Genomic DNA, 26,057 nt, shown 5'->3' with positions numbered 1-26,057 from the left:
TCAAGTTCTTAGTCCATCGGGAACTTTGCCAGAGTCAAGGCCAGCAACACTCCCGAGGATGTCATTCCCACCTCAGCACAACCTCCTGTGACTGCCCAGTAAACACGCGGGAACGGAGTCCCGAACAGGTGGATGCATGGGAAAGCAGCAGAGCGGCTGGGTGCTTACCTCTTCTGGTTCATGGAGGCCACCTGGAGCCACTCGTTGGTGCTGGGGTTATAGGAATGCGCCGCGGAGATCTCCTGGCTGGTGATCCTGTAGCCGCCCACGATAAAGAGGTAGTTGTCCAGGATGGCGGACCCGTAGCCCCTGACATTCACCAGGTCAGGAGGAAGGTTGTTGGCCAGCGGGAACCAGCGCTCAGTCATCTCCTCGTACCTGAGCATGGACGGGGGCTCCCCTTGGTAGGGGTGAGGGGCCAGGGGTCCCCCCAGGAAATCCCCCAACGCCACGAGGACAGGAGTCCCTGTCATCCGGGCCTCTCTCAGCCTCTGCTTCAGGCTGACATCCCCGGGGGCTTGAGGGGAAGAGCCCAGGAGGTGGAACTGGGGCTTGCACAGCACTTCGTGAAAGTGGACGGCCATGAAGCGCAGGCAGGCCTCCTGCAGGTCGGGCAGCCCGTACACCTGCGCCAGGCGGTACAGCTCCAGGCAGTTGGTGAGCCGCACCTGGGACAGCAGCAGCTGCAGCAGGGACGTGACCTGCAGGAACGAGGCGGCCTCCACCAGCTCGGACAGCAGGCTCACCTCGTCCATGTCCTCCTCCTCCTCCCCGACACCGCCCGGCTCCCCGCGCCGGCCCAGGAGCCAGCCTTCGCGGGCGCCGCCGGCGTTGATAAAGTCCAGCACCAGGCGCAGGCCTGGGGCGCTGAGGCCGCGCAGCTGCTGCACCTCGGGGCCGCCGGCCTCCGGCCTCCGGGCCTCGCGCATGCCGGAGCGGTAGAGGGCGCGGAAGTAGTCGCTCTGCTCGATGAGCTTCCTCTTGCTCACCGGGTAGCAGCGGTCCTCCAGGCGGATCTGCACCATCTCCTCCGCCGACATGGCCGGGGGCCCGGGGGCGGCCGGGGCTCCAGCCAGCTCTGAGCGCCCGCCTCCCGCCCCCGCTCGCTCGCCGGGTTCCGGGGCGGCCGCCGAGCGCGGGCGCCGGGAGGAGACGGCAGAGGCGGAGGCGGAGGCGGCGGCGGCGCAGGGCCGCCCGCGCCCGCCCGCGGCCGCGCCCGCCCAGCCTCTCCGGGCCGAGGCGGCCCCTCCTCCCGGTCCCGGGGGCGGTGGCTCGGCCCCGCCCCCCGGGACCGGCGGCCCAGCCCCTCTGGCCTCCGTCCGCGCCAAAAAAGGCCCGGGCGGCGATAGCTCTCCGCTCGGGTCGTCCCGGGCCGTCGGCCGGGAAGGGATCCCAGCCCCCCAGCAGGCAGCCTCCTCCCACGCCTGGCTTCTCACTTCCGACCGCAGGACCCCCGCCGCCCGGCTCCGGCTTTCGCGGAGGGTAGCAGGTGGCAGGCCTCGGCGGCGGGCCTCGGGAAGGCGCGTCCCCGCGGCCGCCCCCGCGCGCCGGGCGCCGAGACCCTACCGCCCGCCGGATCTGCGGCTAGGCTCCGGGCGCGCGGGAGGCGGGATGAAGCCGGTTGCCTTTTCTTCCAAGGCGCCTTACCAGCGGGAAGGGATAAGGAAAAGAAACGGGCGTGGGAGGAAAGGGATGAAATAAGTCGGGGTCCGGGAGTCAAAAAGACATCATATCGGGGATCGCCAGTCCTGTCGAGTCCGGCATCGTGTCCCGGCGGGGCCGAGGCACACGGGCCGTCTCTGAGCGTGTAGGTGGCACCTCAAGCTGATTCTTCGGAATGGTCATCGCGTAGGAGCCATCTTGCAGGAAGAAGGGCCAGCCAGATGGTAGCAGGTTCTGCAGGTCTCGGCGCACGGGGTGCCCCCGATAGAAAGGGCTGGGAAGCAGAGGAGCTTGTATTTGCTGCTGGGGCCTGTTCTCTTTATGCTATTAAAAGAAAGAAGTACAACTCTAACTAAATAAAGTTAGATCATGTGCCTTTTAAATATTTTCTAACAGCCATTGCATTCCCAATTTGTTTGGTTGGACTAGCCATCACGGAATGTTACCTCTGGGCAAAAGGTCTGGCCGCCTTTACGCATATTTGCCTGCAGAGGTGGCTTTTCTCGCCACCCTCTTACCCCTCCCTTACCCCTGCCCCTGCAGTCTGAGGACTTCATAAGGAAGGATACTTCTTCCCCATCTTCTTACACCGAACATTGCAAATAGAAACCTCACCCCAAATAATAAGGATCTTGTGCTGCTCATGAGCTATGAATTAATCCTCAAAAGGGAGAGTAGGCGGTAATAGGTTACCTTTGAGTAGAAGAAGGGATAGTATTGGGAGGGAGCACTGTGTGTGTGTGTGTGTGTGTGTGTGTGTGTGTGTGTTCACCCTTATCTTAACCAAAAACCGCTTGGAAACTTTCTCAGACCAAAGACTGAGAACCAAATAGTAGTCCTCTACTTGGGGAGAGAATATGTATTGGGACTTTTTTTTTTTTTTTAACAAGTTTTAGCTTTCTTCATGAATGACAAGTTGTTAAATAGTAACTTCTTCATAAGTACATTGCCCGGTATTTTAAACAAAAGATGCCTCCTACAAAGCTAATTAACATTTTATGTTAGGAAGGGGAAGGGTTAAAAAACAGAGAAGAAAGTCATGTCCTAAAACATGAAATTCTTTCAACACATTGTTCGGTCACATTTGCACTTCTTTCTGTGTAACTAACAGCTTCACAGTGAGGTGTTGTCATCCCTTATTTTCTTTATAATACACCATGAACAAGTAACTAAAATTTTGAAGACATAGAAAAAAATTCTAGTAGATTCTGGCCTCCCTGGGAAAAGTGAAGGAAACAAAGATGGACCTATGACTTGCCTCTTTCAAGATATTTTCTTGGATCCTGGGAAAAACGTCTAGCTTTCACCTTGTTTCACCTGGCCTTTAAATCCTCACTGATAAAATTCAGTTCTCACCTGGCCCTTTCACACTTTTGTTCTCAATGAGCATGTAGTGGAGACATCTAAGGTTCTTTGGGGGTAGGTGGTCATGAATTTAGCATCCTCTAATGTTCCATGTCCAGCATTAGGCATTTAGCTGGGGAATTTTGCTGGAAGTTGCCCCCTGTGTCAGAGTCTTGGACCTGGGATTTATTTGTCTCTCCATCAGCAACAGTGCCAGATTCAGTGGGGCAGCAAAGAACAGGCTCTTAGTCTCTCCTCGGTCTCTTTAGAATCTTTCACCAGTGGATGCTTTTGTTTCCCAGCCATCATAGATATGCCTCAGACTGGTATTTTCTTGCTTTTTAAAAACAGACCAAAAAAAAAAAAAAAAATCATGTGCATTAGAAAGGCAATTCACGGACAGTAATATTATCGGAGCAGATCTTGGGCAGGTAATCTGGGGTGTCAGCTTGATAGTACCGGGCACTGATCCTGTAAGCTTTTTGGCCCCTGACATAAGGTCATTTAGAATTGAAAGCCTCTTAAAGATCAAGTCATTTTAATAACTCACAAAGTAAGTTTTCTGTTAAGCTAGAAATGCAACGTCAAAGCAAGATAAACTTTATTTACAAAAGACCTAAAATTATTTTTAAGCTTCATGAAAATGTTGCTTGTCTATAGCTGGAGGTATACTTTTATAGTTATCCACTGATTAATGAATAATAAAGAGTGGCCTTTGTGGCACCATGATTCACTTCAAACACATCATGATCTGTTTTACAAAAGCCTAAAGTAATGGTCTAATGGTCAAACACAGAGTTAGGCTATTTCTGCAAGAATTTTTATGGAAGGTATACCTTTTGACCTAGAATGGAAAAAAATCAAAGTACAAGATGTTTGTCACAGTGTTGCTTTGAATAATAAAAAAATTGAAAAACAATGTATAATGTTAGGAGTAGCTAACATTTATTGAAAGTTTATTACATGTTGTAAATGCTCTCCGTAGATTATAATCTGTTTTAATACTCTTTTACAGCTAAGGCTCAGAGTAAATTTTGGTACATGGGTAGAATGAAATACCATAGAGCTATTACAATTTTAGATGTAGAGCTTTCTTGAGAGACACTGAACATGTAATTTTACACTGAATTTTTAAAAAACAGTTTCTGAAACAGTGTGAATCCATTTTTGTAAAATTGTATATAAGTATCTATTTTTTGAATGGAGATGTCTGGAAGGATGTTTACCAAAATGTTAACATTGTAAGATCTTGGATGGTATTATATCTTATTGTACTGTTCGGTATGGTTTGGGTTTTTTAAGTGAATGCATGTCAATTTAATAGTTAATTCCAATTTCTCAGGCCCCATTTTACAAAATGATTTCCACCAATTTTATGAACTGATGAAATGAAAATGTTAAGTAAATACTACAATTAGCATCTTTAAAACAAGGATGACATATTGACTTTTTTTTAATCTTTTGAATTTAGGAAACCTATGCTATTACTTCACTACCACTTAAAAATTGTTTATCTCTATTTTTTAGTACCTCCAATACTTCTAAATCAACTTTGTTTCTTTTTTGTTTTTTTAATAAGCAAAACTGAAATATCTTGCTTTCATTAAAGCATAGGGGGCAATTTAAATGAGTTTAAAGTAGCACAGTTCTTAAAATGATTCTATTTAATTCAGGCTGAGCATTTCATGTACGCAAAACTTTCACTTATTTCAGTCACCTATTTCAGTGTTTTCCAAACATCTTAGGAAATCACCTGAGACACTTTTTATAAAAATAAGAATTCTGGTTCCCACACCAGAGCTACTGAATCAGGCTCATGCGGGGATGTTTCTGCTCCACATCTCAGTTGGTTGAAGTTTCCTCCCTCTGTCCCTGCTGTTCAGTTTTTAATCTCTCCTTTTCAAAATACCCAGCTCCAAGAAGTTACCTGTTTCCAGACTCAATGTTTATCAATCACCCCAAAATTTATTTTAAAAATTTTAGAGCCTGCTTTTACATTGGAACTTGTAGATTCTTTAAAATGCAACTTTGGTCTCCCCTTGAACATCATCTGACAGCAAAAGGATTAAACAACTGTGGATTGTTCCATTATCCCTGCAGGGAACATGAGAACTTCAAGGAATTATATATCACAGGAAAGAAACCACATTTAATGCGACTGAAAGATGTGGAGGTTAGAAGGTTAGAAAGTTGACTTTCCGGTTTATGTCCCCAGGGCATGAACTAATCAAAATAGCTATGGAACCTCATGGTAAAACAGGGAGTACTCTTTTGTTCCTCATCTGTCTCCTGTTTTGCCTTTAGGAAACCTCTCTTCCCTCTTTCCTCCGAACAGATGAAACAGTCAGATTGCTTGCAGGTAAGCAACTGAAACTTGCTTTCTAAGAGAAGTTCATTAGAATAAAATATTTTTAATTTTTAGTGCATTTTATGTGGCTTATGGAAGGTTAGGTGTTAGTCCATGATACAATTTTTGCTCAGAAGAAAGTGAAATTTTTTTAAAGTTATTCTGTCTTTTGACTGTCATCCTCTTTATTATCAATCGTTAATACTATGCTTCTAAAAATCAAAAGATATGATTATTAAACTTATTAGTAGACAGGTGAAGAGATGAAAGTTCAAAGAATGTTAACATTATTGTGTCAAGTGAGTGAGTGTGCAGAAAAGTATAAGAGAAACAGATCACAAGAGAGAAAAAGTTTCATCTTTTTTTTTTTTAAAAGAGCAGTATGGTACCTTATGCCCCAAACTAATTACCACTAATGCTTTGTATAAAAATGGATACAAAAAAGCAACAGTTCCATGCTTTGAACTAATTTCATCTTGGAATGTATGGGATATGGAACACACAGTCTTCACAAAGGAAGCCATTTTCTTTAATATTTTTTTCAAATGTTTTGGCATTGCAGTGGAAGTAACTTTATTAATATGTAGAAATTTTAAACTATTTCCCTAATGCACATTTCTTGTAACTACATCTGCTTCAGAGATGCCTTTATATTTGTGCTTCCCAAAGACTTCTTTGTAACTTGAAAACATAAATATCAGAAAACAGATTAGGCAACCCCCAGTTTGAACTTCATCACAATTTTCAATTATGCTTTTTAATCTTGATTGAACAAAATACACTTTAATGGGTGTTGTGCTCCATCTACATTATAAGGATATTCTTTTGGCTGGATCTTTAATCTTCTTTTTAAAAAGCTTGCGGCTGGCCTTTGCAAAAAAAATGCCTGGCACCAAGAAGTGACCAGGATTCATATTCAGTGTTTTCAAAATCACTGCAAAATTTAAATTTTTTATTTCATTTTGTTTTCATTTACTTTTGATTTTTTTTTTTTTTTTGGTGAAAACAAAGAATTTAAACCCATGCTCAAACTAGTTTTCTAGTGAACCTGAATTAGAACTTCAAATCAAAGAAAATAAGATAATTGAAAAAAAAAACCCTGCAGTCACAAGTTTCTTAAAAAACTTTATAGAAGTGTCCTGACAAAATGATGTCTTGTTTCTGGTGAAATGGATCCTTCCTTTATCTGACATCAAGTGACTAAACTATTGTTTTCCTCAGAAACACTCTTGGCTAGGATTTCAACTTGCCTTTATATTTACTTAGTAAAAGGTGTCTGTGACTTCACTTTCACAGAAAGAATAAAAGCAGAGAAAAGAATCTACGTCTTCCAAAGGCTAAAGGACAGAGTATTGAAATGGCCTGGAAAGTGTTCAGCATTAACAGCAGCAAGTCAAATGTTCACCTGGGGTGCAACTGGGAAGAAACAAAAGAAAAATCAACGTGCAGTCAAAGAGCCGCTTCATTTTTCTAGAAAGTGACCCTTCACAGAGTTCCAAGGGAGCCTTCTCCCTTAGCAACAGCCCTGAAGTTCCAGAAACCATTCTAAACCCTGATGGTCAGCTTCAGTGTCTGTCTGGTCATCAGACTTATTGCCGAGTCTTCATCCCAGGGAAATGCATGTGGTGGTCGTGGCAGCAGACGTGATTTTGCTCTTAAGCATGGGGTGGACCTCAGACTCTCTCTGCTCACCCACTGTGTTTTACAGAGACTGCTGGATCCGACGCTTCCCAGGTCTCCTAATTGACCTGGAGGAGTCTCAGAAGCTGGGGGCCCAGTTCTTGAAGTATTATTCCGAAAGCACTGGTCAGAAGTGCAGTCGGAGCTGCTGTCTTAGGAAGGATGGTAAGTGTCGATGATAGACCTGAGCAAAAATCAGGGGAAACATCCAAAATGAGGACCTAAGAAAGGACCCTTAGGCAGAGGGTGCAGTGAACAGTTGATGGGGACTAGAGAAGATGCCCTGGGATGAGGCAGTGGGCAGAGGGGGAGAGACACTGAGACTGATTTTGCAGCTGGGGCCAGTGCAGGCTCCATTTACAAATCTAGTAATGACCCGGGAGGCTATGAACCTACAGGTAACAGAGAACCTCTTCTCTTCACTAAAGTGCTCAATGAAAATATTGCCTTGAGGGCTGGCTAACAATATTTCTATAGCCCAGAACATAGCATAAATGATTTCAAAAATATTTCCTTTTCAAGGTTCTTTTGGTGATATTGGTATCGTATCACACTTTTGAAATGTGCTTGCTTGGGTTGACCAAGTGTGGGGATGTACTGAACAGGAATTTAGATTGTGATTCATGTTTTGAAAGAAACAGGGAAATATATGTCAACTAGAAAAAGAGGAAAGGAGGGAGAGAGAGAGAGAGAGAGCACGAAAGAGAGAGAGAGAATGAGAGAGAGAGAAAGTTAGTTTTCAAAATATCCTAACAGAATTTTTTTTTTTTGGTCTGAAATCTGGATTCAGGGTTAAATATCATTCATATAATATAATCAAGGCCTATAACTAGGAAAACATTTCATTGTTGCAGAATTTCAAGTTACATTTGATTAAAGACTTCATTTATTTTTCATTTTTCCAAGATTTGAAAGCGACTTGGAAAGAAACAACAAAAGGAACACAGCACTTTAAAATAATTCTCTTGTTGTTCCACATTTTCTTCCCGTGATTTCTTACCGACATTAATTGCCAATGCCTCCTATCCAATTATCCATGTAAGATTTCTGGGATGCAAATTGGAGCTCCTTGGAGAGTCTAAACCGACTGTCAAGAGACCACAGTGTGAGAAGTTGTCACAGGCTTAGCCCTCAAAAGTTAATCAGGCACAGAAGACAGCAATTAATTTATTAAAGGGAAATTTTGGAAAAGGTAGCAAATCTAGATATTCTGCTTTCAGATGCTTATAACCCCAGAAGCCTTCACTGAGAGGAGATGAGGGAGGGGTGATACCTTTTCAGCATTTTCCCGTGGCATGAATTTACCTGACTCTCCACACCAGGGAAGCTGTGGCCTCTGGACTTCCGGGGATACTAAAAGCATCCAGTAGAATTCCAGGATTTTAGAGCCTCTGTGGCTTCCAAGTTGTGGCTTTCTTTCTCCAGAAGAAGAAAAGGCATGAACACACATCCCAGTTTTTACCTAGAAGCCAGAACTTTAAAATGCACAATCCTGCAATAGCTAACCTACTCAGAACTGGGACTCTGAAATATGCATGAAGAATGTAAAAGATCTTGAAAAGTTGCTCCCTACAGCATCCACTACTTTATCAGAAATTTAGATGTCTAAATTTGAATATTCTTTCTTCCTTTTCCTTAAACTTTACAGCACAGTCCTCAGGGAATGTATTTGTAATCTATAATGTATTAGCAATGTATTATTAATTGACTTTTGTCCTATTCTGTCTCCTTCTGGAAAAATAAGAGTGTAGAAACACGGGGTGTCCCAGAAGTAATAGGGGAGACGTAACCCCCGCAGTTAACCTTACACAGAAGCAGAGCAGGTTCTGCCAGCAATTCCACAGCAGCTGTAGGCACACTCAGAGGTCTGGTAATCGTACACTCTCCCTCCGTAATCTCATTTTATTAAAGAAGCTGATACCTTTGGGCCAATGAATATTTCCCATCACATGGTTCCTACTACACTACAGCAGGAGGAAAATCTGTGCTGCACTTAAAGGAGGACAGACTGAAGATTTGCATTCAACAAATCTGACCTTCCAGAAATAACACGGTATCTTTTATGGAGCAAATCTACTTAGAAAAGGGGAGCCGGCAAGAGCAAGTGATGAGCCCCTCCCCACTAGAATCCCAAATGCTAACCACCTCGTCTGTCTACTCCCTTCCTCTCTGAATGACACCGATCAGCTTTTCACTGGACGTGGCTTTGCAGCATGGGGCTAGCACACACCTGCAGTCGGGGTCGAGGTAATGTTCACCCAGCCTGCTGCCTTTATGCCACCTGGGCCTCTCCCAACAACACGGGTCATTACCGTTTTTGCCCTTCCTATCACTCCCCCTTCTGTTACAGGCTTTGTCTATTTTTTTCCCTCTTTCTCTCTGTTGAACTTCAGTGCCTTAGTATTCTGAGAGGGTATTGCATCTAGAAATCTGATCTATATAAATCCCCAGAGGTTTTTGTAGCCAATTGGATTTTCCTGAACATAAAATACTGGGAAATGATTCCAGGTAATCTGTGTAGCATGGGATGTGTGAAAGATTACTGAGAATATCGGTAGCTATTTTCTTTTTTTTTTTTTTACATCTTTACTAGAGTATAATTGCTTTACAATGGTGTGTTAGTTTCTGCTTTATAACAAAGTGAATCAGTTTTACATATACATATGTTACCATATCTCTTCCCTCTTGCAGCTATTTTTTTGAAGAGGCATTTTCCCATATTCACAGAAGCATTTGCGATAGTTCATAATGTTCTGTAAGATGTCTGAACATAGCCCTGCCACGTACTGTTAATCCAGTGCTCTTGAAAGAAATGTAAGCTACTCAGAGCTCATCAAGCTGCAGAAATCAAGACCATCTGCAGATGTACTTTGCCCGCTTCCTTTTCAGTTTCCTGTAACTTGGCTGTCTTCTTCCACGACCCTATTCATGGCGATGTCAACTGCCTCCATATTCACTGCCCAACCCTGGAGAGCTGCATATTGGAGCCCGGAACCAGCGCCATTTTATACAACATAACAGACGGTAATGATTTATGTCCTTTGTATGTATTTTGAAGAATGTCAGTAATATTTTAGTAGAGGCATATAACCTAGAAATTGGTTGGCAGTAGCCATGTATGAATCTAAATCATTATTTCCCAGTGAACTCTGTCTGGAAAAGTTTGGGGCTTCCAGGGCAGAAAACTAAAAGGAAATTCCCATTCATTTAGTATGTTCAGCAAGGATGAGTTCATCCCAGATAACAAATCATATGTGGCTGAACAAGAGCATTGTATTTCATTTATTCCAAGAGCCTTCAGCAAGAACCAAAATAGGTATTTCTACTGTAGTGGTTAAGGATACCACTAGGAAATAAAGAAAATGCTAAATGTCAGTTTTGAGGTTCGCTGATGCTGTGTACAAGGATTCTACAAAGATGGATGTCAGGGATGGGGAAATGCACTTAGAGCCACACATTAGCATAGCATTGGTCCCAAGATAACAACTGCATTTTCCTTTAGAAAAATACATATTTAAGTGTCCTTTCCCATGTATATAATCTCAGGGTACAAATCAGTAAACATCAAAGAATAGATTTTTGCCAACACGATACAAAGGAGGTGAATTTCTTGATCAGTCTGACTTATTGAACACATAATGCTCCATGCTGTGCTCCACACTGCAGGAGATTACAGCCATATCTCTGCCCTCGAGCTCCTTCTAATCTAGTTGATGCAACAAGTCTTACAATTAGTGTAAGACATAAAATTAAATACAAAAATGTGTGATACTGCCTCAAGTACAAAGGCTCAAAAGAAGGGGAGACTAAAGAAAGCTCAATTATTCAGAGGAGGCTTCATGGAAGACGCCAGGTAGAGGCAAGAAAAGGAGCTCCATATCACACCCCAGGAAAGCACAAACACTGGTGTGGCTCCAATAGGGGCACATTTGGGGCTGCAATGGAAATATGGGTAGGATAGGGTAGGCCAGGTAACAAAAGGACAGAGGAGAGTTTTGGTTTGACTTTGTCAGAAATATGGAACCAGCAAAGGTATTTCATGAGAAAGCACTATCATTAAAGTGATGTCTGGTTATCTTAGCCCAGGAAAATTATATGTAGGATGCAGATTAGAAAATGCAGTCAGGGTAATGTTATATCTGGACAAGGTGACTGTAGTTGCAATGAAGAGGAGGGATGGTTGCTAGCATATTGGGAAGGGCTTGGATAGCACTTAGTTGCTTTTTGGATAAAGAAGAAGAGAACTGAAGATTGAAAAATCCTGTTGCAGTGCAGAGTCCAGCATGGGTGACAGAAGAATGATGATGCCGCTGAAAAAGACAAAGAGGCAGACCAGATGATGGTTTTGAGAATGCCAGCGGTGATGTGAGATATTTAGCTGGGAACCTCCAGTAGAGCACAGGAGAACTGAGATCAGAGCTCAAGAAAGAGGAAAAAGTTGGGGATGTGGATTTCAGGGCCATCAATGTAGTGGTGACAGTTGATGAGGATAATCTTTTGGTGACCGGGGGTGGGAGGGTGGTTGGTATGGGATGACGAGAAATACAGCAGAAAACCAAGGACTAAAGATTATCGGACAATCAGTGAGGACCAAGGAGAGAACCAGCACAAAGGAAGGGAAAAGCGAGAGGCAGGCAGTCTGAGATAAAGTGCCAAAGGAATTTGGGGTCCAGGGAGTCACGGGAGAAGAATGCAAGGAGAGGTGGCCATCAGTATCAAGAACAAGAGAGAAGCCAAAGCAATGAGATACAGTGATCAGGAAATAGGGAAAGTACTGATCACCCCAGAAGCAGAATTGGCAGAATAGTGAGGGTGGAAACAAAATGTCGGAAGGCACAAAACAAAGTCAGAAAGGAAAGGAGGGGAGTAGGTGGTGGTGTGTTGGGTGAGAGCACACTCAAGAGAGACTGAAAGGGAAACAGTGTGACAACTGTAAAGCTGTTGAGAGTTTTTGAAGCCAGAGGGAAAGGAGTTTTACAAGAAGAGAGAGAACCCTGAAGGCCCTCAGGCACTGGACCCTCAGGCACTGGGAAGGGATGAGATTTAGGGCTCTGCTAATAATTCTGCATAGTTACACTTCTCAGGCCCCATTTTGTTTGACTTTAATTGTCATACATATCAAATGGTTACTGTTTCTGCAGCTCTTGCCCAATACTGCTATTGTTGCGCAAAAGCCCTGGCAGTTTTCTCCACGATGTGATGTAGCCAAGTTCGTTTGCAACAGAAAGTGTCTTAGAAAGTTAAGAAAAATTCAAACATGGCTAGTATGTTTCTAAGCCTTTCAGAAGTAGGCTGAAACTTGAAATTAGGTGGAACTTGAAATTAGCTTAGTTCAGTAACTTATAGTGGCAAAATCCAAGACTTCTCCAAACTGTACTTTAAGGTCCTGTCTTCTAAATTAAAAATAAAATTTAAATGATGCCTTATTTATATTTCAGGTGTAGATCCAGATTTGCTGGTTTTTGAACAATCACTGCCCACATATCTAAACACCCGTTATTCATCTAATATACGGGAGAGACTAAGGATTCTAAAAGCTATGTATTTAGATAAACAACAAACGACCATGATAAACCAAATGCTACCATCAGTAGAAGCTCCATCTTCAACCACATATCAAGATTTGTTTGCAACCACAAATAATACTAGGTATTCCAAGGAATTAACCACAGACTCTTGGGCAAGATTCATTTCTCTGAATGACTCCATTACCACAAACGTAAATATGGTGTCAGCCAGTACCAAGTTCATCAGCAATCCAGATAACAAGACTATTTCTTCTTTCTTTGTGCCGATAGACACAAAACTTTCTCATGTGCCTTTTCCATCCCAACTCAACAGTAGCAAACAAGTACTGAACAAAACCAAAGGGTACAACAGCAGAAACCGTACATCTGAGAATGAAGACACAACACCTGATGGGGCACCTGTGACTTCCAAGACATGGTTGGTTCCTGTGGTCCTCTGCACCTCTGTCACCTTCCTCTGCTGTTGTGTAGTCATCCTGGCATCTGGATGCTGTCGAAAGCACCAGGGCCAGTATAAACTAGGACAGAGAAAGTCAGGATCCAAGCAAATTAAAAAATGTACCATTCTGAAGGAGCGCTCTTAATGGTAAAAGATGTGAGCATTGTAAGCTTTTAAGAGTATCATTTGTAGTTTTCTGTAAGACGAGGGCAGTTTGGTTAAAAAAAATAAAAAGCACAGATACCCATTCTTACCAATCTCTAAAGAATGCCAATGTTTGATAAACATAATTGTCTTTTTGATTATTTCCATTTTTTGAATAGTGTACCTTTTGCTGAAGTTCGAAAATTCTAATCTCTGCAGTTATTCAGCACCATGTAAGAGATAGTTTTAAGTGCTGTACATGTATTAACTTGTTGATTCCTTGAACTCTGTGAGATAAGTATACTACTGTTAACTATTAGACTGTTCTTATCACATTTTACAGATGAGGAAACTGAGGAAAGAGAGGCTAAGTATCTTGCCTAAAGTCACACAGCTAGTATGTAGCAAAGCCTGACTTAATAGGCAACATGGTTCAAAAGTCCACGTTCAAAATCACTGTTGGACTACAAGCCTCCATTTTCTCAATGAGTAGGGAAAAAAGATACAGGGAGGAAAACACCGTAACATCGTATTTGGTTCCTGTCAAGGTCATATTATTGTCACATATTTTGATGAAATCTTTTAGTGGCTTGAGCAGAAAAGCACTATAAACGATTACAGTTACTAACCCATGAGCAAAAGTTTCCTGATTTTTATATAATTTTTTATGTTCAATTGATTAATCTTTCTCAATCTTAATCGATCAGCTTCTTTTTCAAAAACTGACATGCCTCTCAATAATTATGGCACTAAGATCTTTGAGTTTTCTGTTGACTTCTGTTGAATAAATCTTGGGAGTTGTTTAGTTTATGTCCCTCAGTTGTATAAGTTGTTTTCCCAGGTGCAAATATTAGCTCTAGGTATTTCAAGCTCTGTCCACTTACACCAGATTCACCCCTAAATCTTATACTCTGACTCTTAAGTGTAGAAAACTGTAATTCAAGTCTCTAATGATCTTAAACTTCAGGCCCTTAATCTCATCTCTGAAAATATTTTTTAATGTGAGGACATTAAAAGACAGCCATTTAAGCATAATGAACAAAGAGGAAATCCTATTATAAGATTAATAAAATAGCACTCTTCCCTCAGAATATTAACCACAAATAAGTCTGAATTTTTAAAATATAATCGATTTACATTAATTTGCTATTCATATTACATATCATAAATGTTATCAATTTCTTAATACATTAGGGAAAAAAACTCAGGCAATTTGGGGGGGATATCAAGATTTAAATTACCTTAAAATATTTAAGTTATTCAGGAAGCTGTCTTTAAAAATTATTTGTATATACATTCTTTTTAAAGGTTATTTAATTTTCTTTCAAATATATACAAACTGTTTGAAGGTTTTCCAACTAGGGCTACCAAAAAAAGAAGTTTTTTCTTCCTTGAGATTTCTCAGAATTTTATTTGTTCCCTAAAATTGATAACTGTTTTATAGAAATGACCATAATTTGGGAAAAACATATTTACATTTGTAAGAAAACAAACACACTCCTTCTCTTCTTCAGCCCCTACCTTTGACCATCAGATAAACTGAGTAAACTTAGACTGGAGAGGCGACCTGAACAGTCAGCCAAGACAAAAACGACTGGGCCTAGAAACCATGTCCTTATTGGAAGCCAAAGGGACCAAAGAGAACTTCTGAATAGAATTTAAAACATTAAGAAATAAAGATCACAGGGCCTAGTCAACAACTAAGGCTAAGGTTGTTACCACCATTTAGGAAATAACCATGATATCGAAATTTTTCCAGCACTGAAACAGCCAGACCTTTGGGGAAAAAAATCTGTAATAGTCCAGTATTATGACACATTTACCAATTTTGGAAAGAAAATATGCAAAGAAAAAAACTAAAGCTCCCTACAATTAAGAAAACAGGTTTGTTCTATTTCTTAGTTGCCTATGTGTTTAAGCACATTCTGAGCTATGAAATTTAAGAGTTTGAAGTCAGAAGTGATTGCATATCATCAGTACAGCAAAAAGTGTCCCCTAGAATCCTCATTGTAAGGATGAGTATGATGTTCATTGTATACATTAGATCAATTAGAGCTTAAGGACAAGAGTCTAAATAATGACAAAAAATGCTGTTCAATTATTGCTAACATTACAATGACAGCAACGGTTACCCTTTTGAGGCAGTTGTGTATTAATCTTACAGCTCTAAGATTTTGCCATTAGGTGTCAATGCCACAGCCTTAGAGTCTTCAGGTCTTTGCTCAGAGTTAGCCAAACTGCAAAGGTTAAAAGGGCACAGTCTTCTACAAGACCACCCTTACTTGTGACACCAACTATAAGTTCGGGGGATGGGGAGTCCCCAAACCACTCTCAGGTTCAATAATTCACTAGAGGAATTCACAGAACCCAATGAAAGCTATTATACTCACAGTTACGGTTTATTACAGGGAAAGGATATAGATTAAAATCAGCCAAGGGAAGAAGCACCAAGGATGAAGTTCAGGAGTGTTCCCAACTCACAGGTTTTGGTGTCCTCTCCCCGTGGAAGCAGGATGCATTACTCTCCCAGTACCAATGTGTGACAGTATGTCTAGAGTATCGCCAACCAGGGAAACCTACCGGAGCCTCAGTGTTCTAAATCTTTATTGAGGCTCCATTACATAGGTATGACTGATCAATTACCTGGGCAGTTGATCTCAGCTGCTGGGTGGACTTACCAAGAAACTCAAAGCTCCCCAACCCTAAACACATGGTTGGTTTTCCTGGCATGCCTAGGACTATCAGGTGTAGCAAGCCCCACCTAAAATCCATTGTGACTGACTCCTGCCCTAACCAAAGACACTTCTATGAGGTATCACAGATTACCTCCCAGAAGCTGACGGGAGAGGCCAGATTCTCTTTGAGCAAGGTCAAATTCTTTATTACGTATCATTACTCCATCTGCTTCCATCTTCACTGTATTATTACTACAGGACTGAGGACCCTAATCTACCACCTCTTTACATGTTCCCAAATGACCACCTCTCCTCAGCTTCTACTGTTTTCAAATGTGTCCTTCTTCAATCCTGTTTCCACACCTGAGTTTTCCTCAACTCTGACTCTCTAAGAAATGTAACACTTCAATACACTTATGTATGCTTTAAACCTGATCTAGAAATTCAGTTGTATCTACTTTTTTATTTGCTATTTCCATCCAGTGGAATGGATGGAACTCAAGGCCCTATTGTTGTCCTTTATAACCTACGGACTCTTGGCCTTGCTAATACTAAATCATATCTTCAATTTATATAAATCTTTTGAGCAATTGTTCTGAAATTCATTTTGGCATTTTATGTTCTCAAATTCTGTCAAGCAAAATAAGTTTTAGGCAAATAACAGCCTCCATAATTCCTTTATTTCAATTTTAAATTAATCACTTGTCAACAACTTTAAGTGGTAAGAAATGACTTACAGATATACTTAAAAGCACTGAATTGACAGCTAAATTGAATGAAATGTTTCCTAGTGCAGTTATTTTGTCATTTACTCCAATTAAATTCAAGGTCTTTATACCTCATCTCTTTCCTGAGCTGTGGAAGTTCTAGCTGGGGCATCCATAGAGATGAATACCAGCTAATCTCCATTTCCACTTTTCTGCAAACTTAGGCTTGGAGAAATGAGCCAAAGAAAATGGAAAGCAGGATGCTAAACAGAATTGAATCAACATAAAGTGACCCCCAAATAGAGGAATGGAACAAACTTTTAGTTAGAAAATACTGCTAAGGACCTGCTTCTAATCAGAATCAGCATGTGCAAAAACTCACTAGGCAGATAGCAGTTATGTAGACAAAACACTGAACTTCAGTCAGAGGACTGGGTTCTGGGCCTAGCTTCCCAAATAACCAAAATCATTATTCAAAAGCAACCAAAAAGTACTAATCTGTAGGGAAAGAAATGGAGCAGGTGACAAAACAACAACATTGTATATATATGAATACTAAAGTTGTTATGGTAGAAATAAAATCCAAACACTTTAGAACCAGAAGAAATCACAGAGATCGAATTAGCCTGATTGCCCCAGTGCATAAAGTAAGAAAACTTCTGAATAATCACTGCCTTTGTACATTAGGATGAAAGGAATAATTTTAACTCTGATGTAATAAAACAATGGTTTTTTAACATCTTCAACTGTATATCAAATTAGATAATGATTACATATATATCATAAAATTAATAAATCAAGGCAATTTTTCTATATAATTCATGTCAAATTTAATAGTCTCTTCACTGATTCTTTGTACTGAGAAAGGGTATTTTCATTGTCCCCCTCATTCTTAAGACTAACAACAGACTTTCTGTACTCTTCAACTTCTTCAGTACCAAGGAGCTCTTCTTTACTTAATTCCAGATTTTTCTCAGCAGCTTTAATTTGGAGAAGGGTTTCCAGGATGTTTTTCTCTGAGGAGCTATCTTTCCATACATACTCTTCCATGTCTGCTTCAGTCTTCGTTTTCTCCCATTCTTCAGTTTTCTGAAAGGAAAAAACAAGTTCTGAGTTCTGAAAATTATGACTCGAAGTCTGGTCCACACTCTGTGTGTACACCTTGCCTGACCTCCCTTATCCAGCACTGCTGTCCACCTGCACCAGCAGCTTTGGGCTGCACACTCTGTCACATGAGCACCTCGTTACCACTCACTAATTCTACCCACATAATTTACACTTTATCTGCCCTGCAAATTGCACTTACAAAGCAATACTGCTTCCCAAAAGATGTAGAAAACTCACTCCCTGCAACTTTCCAGTCCCTAAACTCTAACTCATCAAACATTTCAAATTTCTGAGGTTCCAAATATGAGAGTTGAAAGGAGACTGTATTTATTACCTCTGTAACATGCCTCTGGGAATGACAGGGAAGACCAATTATTACAATAAATTTAAAATATAAAGTTCATGTGAGTTTTAGTCATAATGACTTGATAAATTCTGGAATTTTGTCTTATTATCTTTATTTTCTGTTCCTATAATGGAAACAATTTTCATTACTACTTACTTTTTCTTACAAAAATTATTACCATGTTATTTTAGGGAACACTGGTAGGTTTTAGATTAATGTAATTCAGATTTATGATTTAAATGAAGATGTAACACTCTGTGAAAAAAATCAAGCAACACAGCTAATATGTAATATGCCCTGGTTCAGAGAAGTGCTGAATAGCAGCCACATTCTTTCCAAATTAACACATAACAATATTCTGAGCCACAGGCTATTATGGAATGATCCACTAGTCTTACAACTTTTGAAGGTGGTAAACCCTTCTAAATTATAAAGTTTTTCAAGTATTAAAAGTGAGGCAGATTTGTAAGGTTGTCAGAAATAATATTTTAACTCTGAAAACTCCTCTTGAAACAGACCACAGCTTGAGCAGACAGAGCTCCAAGGCTCCTCAGAGCCAAGTGAGCACCAAGAAGGAGGCAAACAGTCTCCAGCCATGCCACCCTCCCATCCCCACTCCCGCTCCAAAAGCCCACGAAAATAGAAAAGCACTAGAAATTTGTCCCTCAAAGGATAAAGAGGATCCCCACCAAAGGCAAACAAGCCACTGCGGAGGCCACCGACTCAGCAAACCCCATTCGGATCACTGAAGTCCAGGAAAGGAGCTCCTCCACCACAGAGACCCACAAGAAGAAGAAACCCTCCTTTAATCCTTTAAACTGTGTACCCTTTCCTTTAAGAGAAACAAACCGATGTAGGGTGTTTCCTCAGATCCCAGATTCCTGAGCCGAAGTGGGGTCTCTGTACTTGCAGCTCCCCTACGTCTGCCCCACCTCCCTATACCGAATTTATGGCGGAGGACAATGTTCCAACTTACATTCTAGAAACATTGTATCTGGTTGAGAATCTGCTCTGCACCCTCTTTTTAGCCGGTAGGGAGGCTTTCGCTTGGCAGGGGGTCAGGGATAATATGAAATAACTTCCTGTTATGCCCCGCCCCCAGAGCCCTGTTGCAAATAACTCCTAACAGCCAAACTCTGAATTTGTACATTTAAAAAAAATAACTGACAAAATTACCCCACCATACCTAATTCTTACTGTAATATATGAGGAAGGAATAAATGTCAGCCCCTTAAAAAAAAATGTCCGAAATTAAATATATCACCGGCCTATCTACTCCTGCCAATGCTTTAAATGTTCAAGACAATGTCATAGTTTCTTCATAATTCTAACTTACAAGTGAAATAAACTTAAGAGGTCAACACATTTTATAAAGCATTAAGTAAAACAGTCACTCCATCTCATTCTGAACTGTTAGAAGACAAGAATTAAGAGACCTCACTGTTTAAAAAATTATGTTTCACCTAGGTGTTTCTAGATTTTAACTGACTTGAAATAGATGCTTAATCAGAGGAGATAACCAAAGTAAATCCACTAACAATTTTCAACATTTTTTATCTTCCCCTTATATTTGACATATACAGTTCTACATTGGTTTGCCAAGGTGTGTTCATAGGTATGCCATGATATTGATTCCCTGAGCACCCAGGTGCCACGTGAGCCTGGTGCAGCAGGGGCAGCCACAAGCATCCTCCCTCCTTTATTTATCTCAGCAGAGAATTTTTGTGTGTGCAGTGACATGAAAAAGGTTAGGAAATCCTAAACTACAGGATAATGCACATTTATACTTACTGCTGTTCTAAATAGTCTTTGGTAAGGGAAAGTCACTTATATTCTGTGAAGGGCATGGCTTCCTACTAATCCTGTACAGATACAATGCAGTGCTGGGCTTCAGCAACAAGCTAAACAAAACTCTAGTTTTCTACATATTCTAGCTTTAGGATCCAAACTCTGCACAACCAAATATAAATTCCAAGATAATAATAGTAACAATCTCCCAAACTGAATACTTACTATATACCAGGTACTTTAATACTTACACGTATATATTAATTATTTAATATAATTCATATTAAGACATACTGGGTTAGATCTTGACATCTCTACAGATAAGAAAACTAAGTATTACAGAAGTTAAATAAAGGGGCACAGTCACCTGGGAATGTTTCAGATTTCAGAATTTTTGTATTTTAACTTGTAAAGTTAATGCAGCACGCACACAGTAAATTTTGTAACATCTCCAGAGGAGGTCTACGGCAGCACCCCCTAATCAAATATATTACTACTTTTCTAGTAACATGTATGAATAGTCACACTAAATGGGATTAACAAAGGCTATAAATAGCTTCTCATCCATTCAGAGTTCATTTTGCCACCAAATAAGTTATAAAAAGACTAGCAATTTCCAAAGCTTTTTCATTTCAGAATTACAGGTAGAGGGGGGCTTTATATCTGTGATTCCCTCAAGGTCACACAGGGAGGGGTACGGCACAGTATTTACCATGGGCTTTGGGGTTTTACAGAACTGAGTTTAAATCCTACCTTCATCACTTACTACTGTGATAGGCTTTGCATTTCTATAAGAACTGACTCCCCAGAACTGTTCTGAGGATTAAAAGGAATAGCTACATACTTAGAGTACCTGGCTCATAATAAACACTAAATAACCATCTACTACTAATATCACAACTTATTAAGAAGAAGAATAAATAAGAGTAGGATTCAAACCCTTGCTGGCACACCTCCAAAATCTATGTTCCCATGTCAAGGGCGCCACTACCACCATCAAGCAATAAAGCGAAACTTTAAAGGTAAATATAAACACAAGAAGTGTCCAAATGTTTTGCCATCATTATTCCCACTCACAAAATCATATGACTGATATTTATCAAATGTAGATTAAAAAAATACAGAAACAAAAGGTCTTTATTTATCACTGATAGAAAGGTAATACTTTTCATGCTTATTACTTCTTGATAAATGTTATCACTGACTAGATTTAATTTTCTCAGTTAATAGCGTGTTCTTAAAAATAACTGAATTGGGGTGGGATAGGGAGAGTGGGAGGGAGGGAGACGCAAGAGGGAAGACATATGGGAACATATGTATATGTATAACTGATTCACTTTGTTATAAAGCAGAAACTAACACACCATTGTAAAGCAATTATACCCCAATAAAGATGTTTAAAAAACAAAAAAAAAAAACAACAAAAAAAAAAACCACAAAAAACCCAAAAAAACAAAAACAAAAAAAAAATAACTGAATTATCTCCAGTTTTCCAGCAGTCTCCTTTGGGTGAAGGCTTTTTATGTCTAAGCAAATGTAGAAAACACAAAACCACACACACAGAGAATTTACCTCTTATAAAGACCTGTCTCAAGAAAAAGAAAGCTACTTTTTTGAAGTCCTATGTTACATGTATCAATAAAAAAGATCTTTAGAATTTCTGTTTTTCAAGCAGGAAAAATAAAGATTAATTGTTAGCACTATATTTACCTTTTGAGGGAAATCTTTTATAGTCATTAATACATAAGTTTTCACAGATGGCTGCCATCCAAATGGGGCTTATCATTGAAGAAAGAACAGAGCTAAATGGAAGAGCTGTTGGTTTAAATGATATATTAAGAAGCAATCCCAATGGACCTTTCATAGGGACCCCCTGAATTCTGGCTCCTGGTTCGGTTTGGCTAATGGGAGGCACCAGCAAGACACCTAGAGAATGATGGAGAGTGAGGTCAGGGTTGTCCTTCCCAACTCTCTCCCTGTTGTGGGGGATGCCCCACAGTTCTTGTCAGGTGGCCCATCCATACAACTCTCTCTCCAGTTCTGCAGCTCCTCCATCCCCTGCCCCTTCAGATATGCGGTGTGATGGCACCCCACTCTCACCACCCCTGAGAACTGCACCCTCACTTGTTTCTGTTACTGAACCTTTGTAAAATGTCTCCTTAATAAAATATCCTGAAAATGAAGAAAAACCAAAAAGCAATTCCAAAATCATCTTCTAGCAATGATAAAAAGGTAATAACACTGTATATAATGCTTGTCACTTGAGAATATTTTTCATATAAGAGGTATAAATATAAAATCCTTGAGGGAAAAAAACCTCCAAATTTCTTTCTTTTAATTTTACATTAAGATTTCCACTTTCAAATAGGATGTAACAGGTCACAGGATGCCTCTGCTTTGGCTACAACTGGAAAAAAGCCAGGTAATCAATATACCAGAGAGTTTTATTTTTTTAATTTTTAAAACATTTTATTTTATTTTATTTATTTATTATTTATTTTTGGTTGTGTTGGGTCTTCGTTGCTGTGCGGGGGCTTTCTCTAGTTGTGAGTAGGGGCTACTCTTCGTTGCAGTGCACAGGCTTCTCATTGTGGTGGCTTCTCGTTGTGGAGCATGGGCTCTAGGCACCCGGGTTTCAGTAGTTGTGGCACGCAGGCTCAGTAGTTGTGACGCACGGGCTTAGCTGCTCCACAGCATGTGGGATCTTCCCGGACCAGGGCTCGAACCCATGTCCCCTGCATTGGCAGGTGGATTCTTAACCACTGCACCACCAGGGAAGTCCCACCAGAGAGTTTTAGAATCAATTCGGACTAGATCAATGTGAATTCCAGGCTGCAAGCATATGGGGAGCATCCTTCTGAAAATCCCTAGCCATTTTCTTCCCTGAGTCCATTTTCCAATTCTGTATCAGACTGGCCCTTGGCCCACACAGAAGAACTCTACTCGGGAAAAGAGAAATGAGCAAGGTTTGAGCTATTACCCAGGGCTTGTATGACAGATTGGAATTGAAGAGCCCCAAACATGACTGGTTTTAGCTCTGGGGCTACTTATGGGAAGCTGGGGAGGCTGAATCAAGCTTCTGAAGAGCAAATCTCCTATAATCTCATAGTGTTTAGGAGACAAGGTCCTACTAGAGGGAGGAAGTCCTGTTTCACACAACCAATCTCCCTCTCAAGACATCTTCCAGATTCTGCTGAAGGGCTAGAAGTTAACAAATTAAGCTTAAAACTTCTGAAGAGCACAAGTGACTCTTAAGCAGACTTTGAGATGTGGAAGCGGACTCACCAAGTTCCCAATCAAAATGCCTGAGAAGAGACAAAGGTGAACTAAATCTTAAAAAACTGTAACCCAGCCCTGCTCCAGCTCAATTCTGATTGCATTAAAAAGATAAGCCCCTGACCCTCTCTGCCCAAGAGAAAAAAGAGGAAATTCTTTCTGATGGATGACATCAATTGGAGCTTCTATGGGTCTTTTACATACAATGTCTGGCATGCAATAAGCAATTACCAGACACTTGAGACATTTGAAGAAAATAAAATTAATCAATACTTGTGATATTTGCTGCGTGTCCTTCTAAATTCATTTTTTTAAAAAAGCACAGCTATGATTACATTTCATTTATAATTTCGTACCCTGACTTGTAATTCACTGCCAAATTTTTATAGCTTCTGAAATTACACCCAGGATTGAAGTGGGCAATTGTTTAAGAGTTTCTTTTTTTGTACTGTAGTTGACATGTATTAATTTTAAAGCATAAACAATAACATATTCAAATTACTGGGGGGGCAATTAAAAATACCAATGTAAGCTCAAATTGATCACCATTCAGGCAGTTTGATTAGTTTGTAGACTTCAATTTTAATAACTTAACTATTAAACATTTACAATTTCACCGTTTAACTTATGTATGTACACAATAAATATACATATATACAGTCTCTTTTCTTCCCTGCCTACCATGAGAGAACCTGCTCTGACTACAGCCCTAGAGGAAGGAGCCTTCCATTCCACATGATCCTGTTCTCTTTTCTCCACAGCTGGCTCAATTATTTACTCACTCATTCGTTCACTCAGTACATATTTGTTACACAACTACTGTCCCAGGCACTGTCTTGCCCTAGAACTGCCAATCTAGTAGGAAACCTAGAGTTGAGGAGGAACCGGGACTGTGATCCCAGTAGAGGAAGAGCATCCATAAAGGCTGGAGGCAGGAACGAGCTTAGGACATTCAGGTCTGAATGAAGGCCAAGGTGAGGAAAGTGGCATGGGATGAGTAAGCACCTTACATATATTAATTCATTTAACTTTCGTAACAACCCTATGAGGCAGTACTATTACTACCTGTTTTCAAATCAGGAAATTGAAGCCCAGAGCAATTAAATAATCTGCCCCAAATCATACTGCTTCTTAGTGGTAGAATGTGTTCCAAGGAACACAGAAACACGGAAAAAAGAACAAAAGAATAACTTAATTTGACCCTATCATCTTTTTTCTCCTTGTAAGCATGAATTCAATACAAAGAAAAACACAATAGCTACTTCATGCAATGGTCAGTGAACTCCAATCTAATAGAAAGCAAAGAAGTATCTGTTCCACTAAATACACAAACGTGTCACCTTCTACCATCTTATTTATAACTCCCTTTGCCTAGAACATGAATCACAGTAATATTCCACTTCTCATGATTACAAGTAAGGCATTGTGCTAGATGAGGAAAAACAGTTTTACTAATTAAAAAAATTCAAGTTACTTGAAAATCATAAAAAATAGGAAAAAGTAAATATCCATAATGGATTAAAAAGCTACTGCCAATACTTTTAGTTATCAAAGCTGAATTTTTAACTGAGCATGTCAAGGAATTCAATTCAAATCAGATCAATTTTTAAAAAATTTACTGAATGCTGATATGCCAGACATTGTACTAGATGCTGGGAATATAAAGATGAATGAAATACACAGTCCTGTCCTCAGTGACCTCACAGTCTAATGAAGCTGGGCAGACATGTATACAGGCAATTACCATAAAAGCAATAAAAGGAATGCTAACTGACAGAGGGAGAAGGGAAAAAGGATGGGAAGAAACATCTGAGACAGGTTACATCTGAGGTGTATTAAAGGATTCCTATGAATTTGCAAGTCTGATCAATTTGAAAAGGGATATAAGCAAAGAAAACAGCATATGCAAAGTTATGAAAGAACACATTATATTCATTATGGTACAGGATACATAACCTACAATTCATGAGTAGCTGGTAATGAGGTGGTAAATTGCTGTGAATAGACATACTAAGTAGTTTAGATTTTATGCTAGTTAATGGGGAACCACTGAAGGATTTTATAAAGGGATATTTTATAAAGGGATATGATATCTTGCTAGGAGTAGCCAATATTATCCTACAGATTCCATTAACATATTAACATTGTCAAATATAAATTAGCATCATGAATTAAACTCATAGAAGCAAATGTTTGTAGAGAACTTCCAAAATAATATAGCATTAGAACACTTTTCCTTTAAATATTTGAAAAAACACATAATCAAATGAAAAGCCTGACCTACATATAGCCCAAAATCATACATCCATGAAAATTAAGTATCTCAAACTGCTGCCAAGATATTTCTTAAAATTTGGGCATAATTACTGATTATTAATAATTTTATTAATAGATCATTAAAAAGCTATACCAGTAAGCTAATTATTGCTAACATCTAACAATTATGCTACATTTTAAATTACTGAAAAGGGAGTTTCTTTGTTACTCTGTCACTTTACTTTTTAAGTTGAAAACCTACTTCAAAAGTCCATTTTTGGATCTCCAAAAGAATAGACAATGTTTCAATAGCTGTTATTAAACATTTAGTTTAATATTATTAAATGTTATTAAACATGTAGTTACCTAGCACTGACCCAGATATTCTGAAGAACAAAATACAGTAAGATCAGATGCATGTTAATGAGAGTCTTACAAGATTAGTTAAAAGGACAAAACATACAGGGAAAACAACCCATGGAACATGGACTAAGGCAACTTTTGTAGTCAAGAAAATAAGACAGTATAATTTGCCATCTATGCAAAGTAGGAGTCAAAGAATAAGAGGCTCAAATATATCTGATAAAAGATTAATATCCAAAATATATAAAGAACTCATACAACCCAATAGCAAAAACAAAACAAAACAAAACAACCTGATTAAAAAATGGGCAGAGGATCTGAATAGACATTTTTCCAAGAAAGACATTCAGATGGCCAAAAGGCACCTGAAAAGGTGCTTAACATCACTAATCATC

At 40.0% G+C, this 26,057-nt stretch overlaps 3 protein-coding genes and 1 pseudogene across 7 annotated transcripts in view; 2 read left to right on the top strand and 2 right to left on the bottom strand.

Annotated features, from left to right (window-relative positions):
* KLHL42 (kelch like family member 42) overlaps positions 1–1,040 on the bottom strand; it is a 73,500-nt gene extending 72,460 nt beyond the window's left edge. For both annotated transcript variants that reach the window (XM_089920433.1, XM_022577839.2), the window contains exon 1: positions 169–1,040. In XM_089920433.1, the coding sequence (XP_089776559.1) occupies positions 169–1,040 (872 nt within the window). The remainder of the gene's footprint in view (positions 1–168) is intronic.
* On the top strand, positions 1,039–6,761 carry LOC149747970 (uncharacterized; annotated as a pseudogene). Its single transcript, XR_016394887.1, has 3 exons — positions 1,039–1,807; positions 5,311–5,365; positions 6,650–6,761. The product of XR_016394887.1 is annotated as an uncharacterized LOC149747970 (transcript).
* A 68-nt stretch (positions 6,762–6,829) lies between these two features.
* On the top strand, positions 6,830–13,958 carry MANSC4 (MANSC domain containing 4). 2 transcript variants are annotated; one of them, XM_022577845.3, is made up of 4 exons: positions 6,830–7,198; positions 9,221–9,280; positions 9,923–10,057; positions 12,472–13,958. In XM_022577845.3, the coding sequence occupies exons 1-4, from the start codon at positions 6,970–6,972 to the stop codon at positions 13,143–13,145; spliced, it is 1,098 nt and encodes a 365-aa protein (XP_022433553.2). In that variant the 5' UTR covers positions 6,830–6,969; the 3' UTR covers positions 13,146–13,958. The 2 variants fall into 2 exon arrangements, with proteins under 2 accessions (XP_022433553.2, XP_089776560.1); XM_089920434.1 differs by lacking the exon at positions 9,221–9,280.
* MRPS35 (mitochondrial ribosomal protein S35) overlaps positions 12,578–26,057 on the bottom strand; it is a 46,608-nt gene continuing 33,128 nt past the window's right edge. For both annotated transcript variants that reach the window (XM_022577847.2, XM_022577846.2), the window contains one exon: positions 12,578–17,615. In XM_022577847.2, the coding sequence (XP_022433555.1) occupies positions 17,346–17,615 (270 nt within the window). In that variant the 3' untranslated portion in view covers positions 12,578–17,345. The remainder of the gene's footprint in view (positions 17,616–26,057) is intronic.

Source organism: Delphinapterus leucas, chromosome 11 (assembly GCF_059928025.1).
Source record: "Delphinapterus leucas isolate spDelLeu-1000000601 "Yukka" chromosome 11, BTC_Dleu_Yukka2, whole genome shotgun sequence".
Lineage (NCBI taxonomy): Eukaryota > Metazoa > Chordata > Mammalia > Artiodactyla > Monodontidae > Delphinapterus > Delphinapterus leucas.
This window is presented reverse-complemented; position numbering and strand designations above follow the sequence as displayed.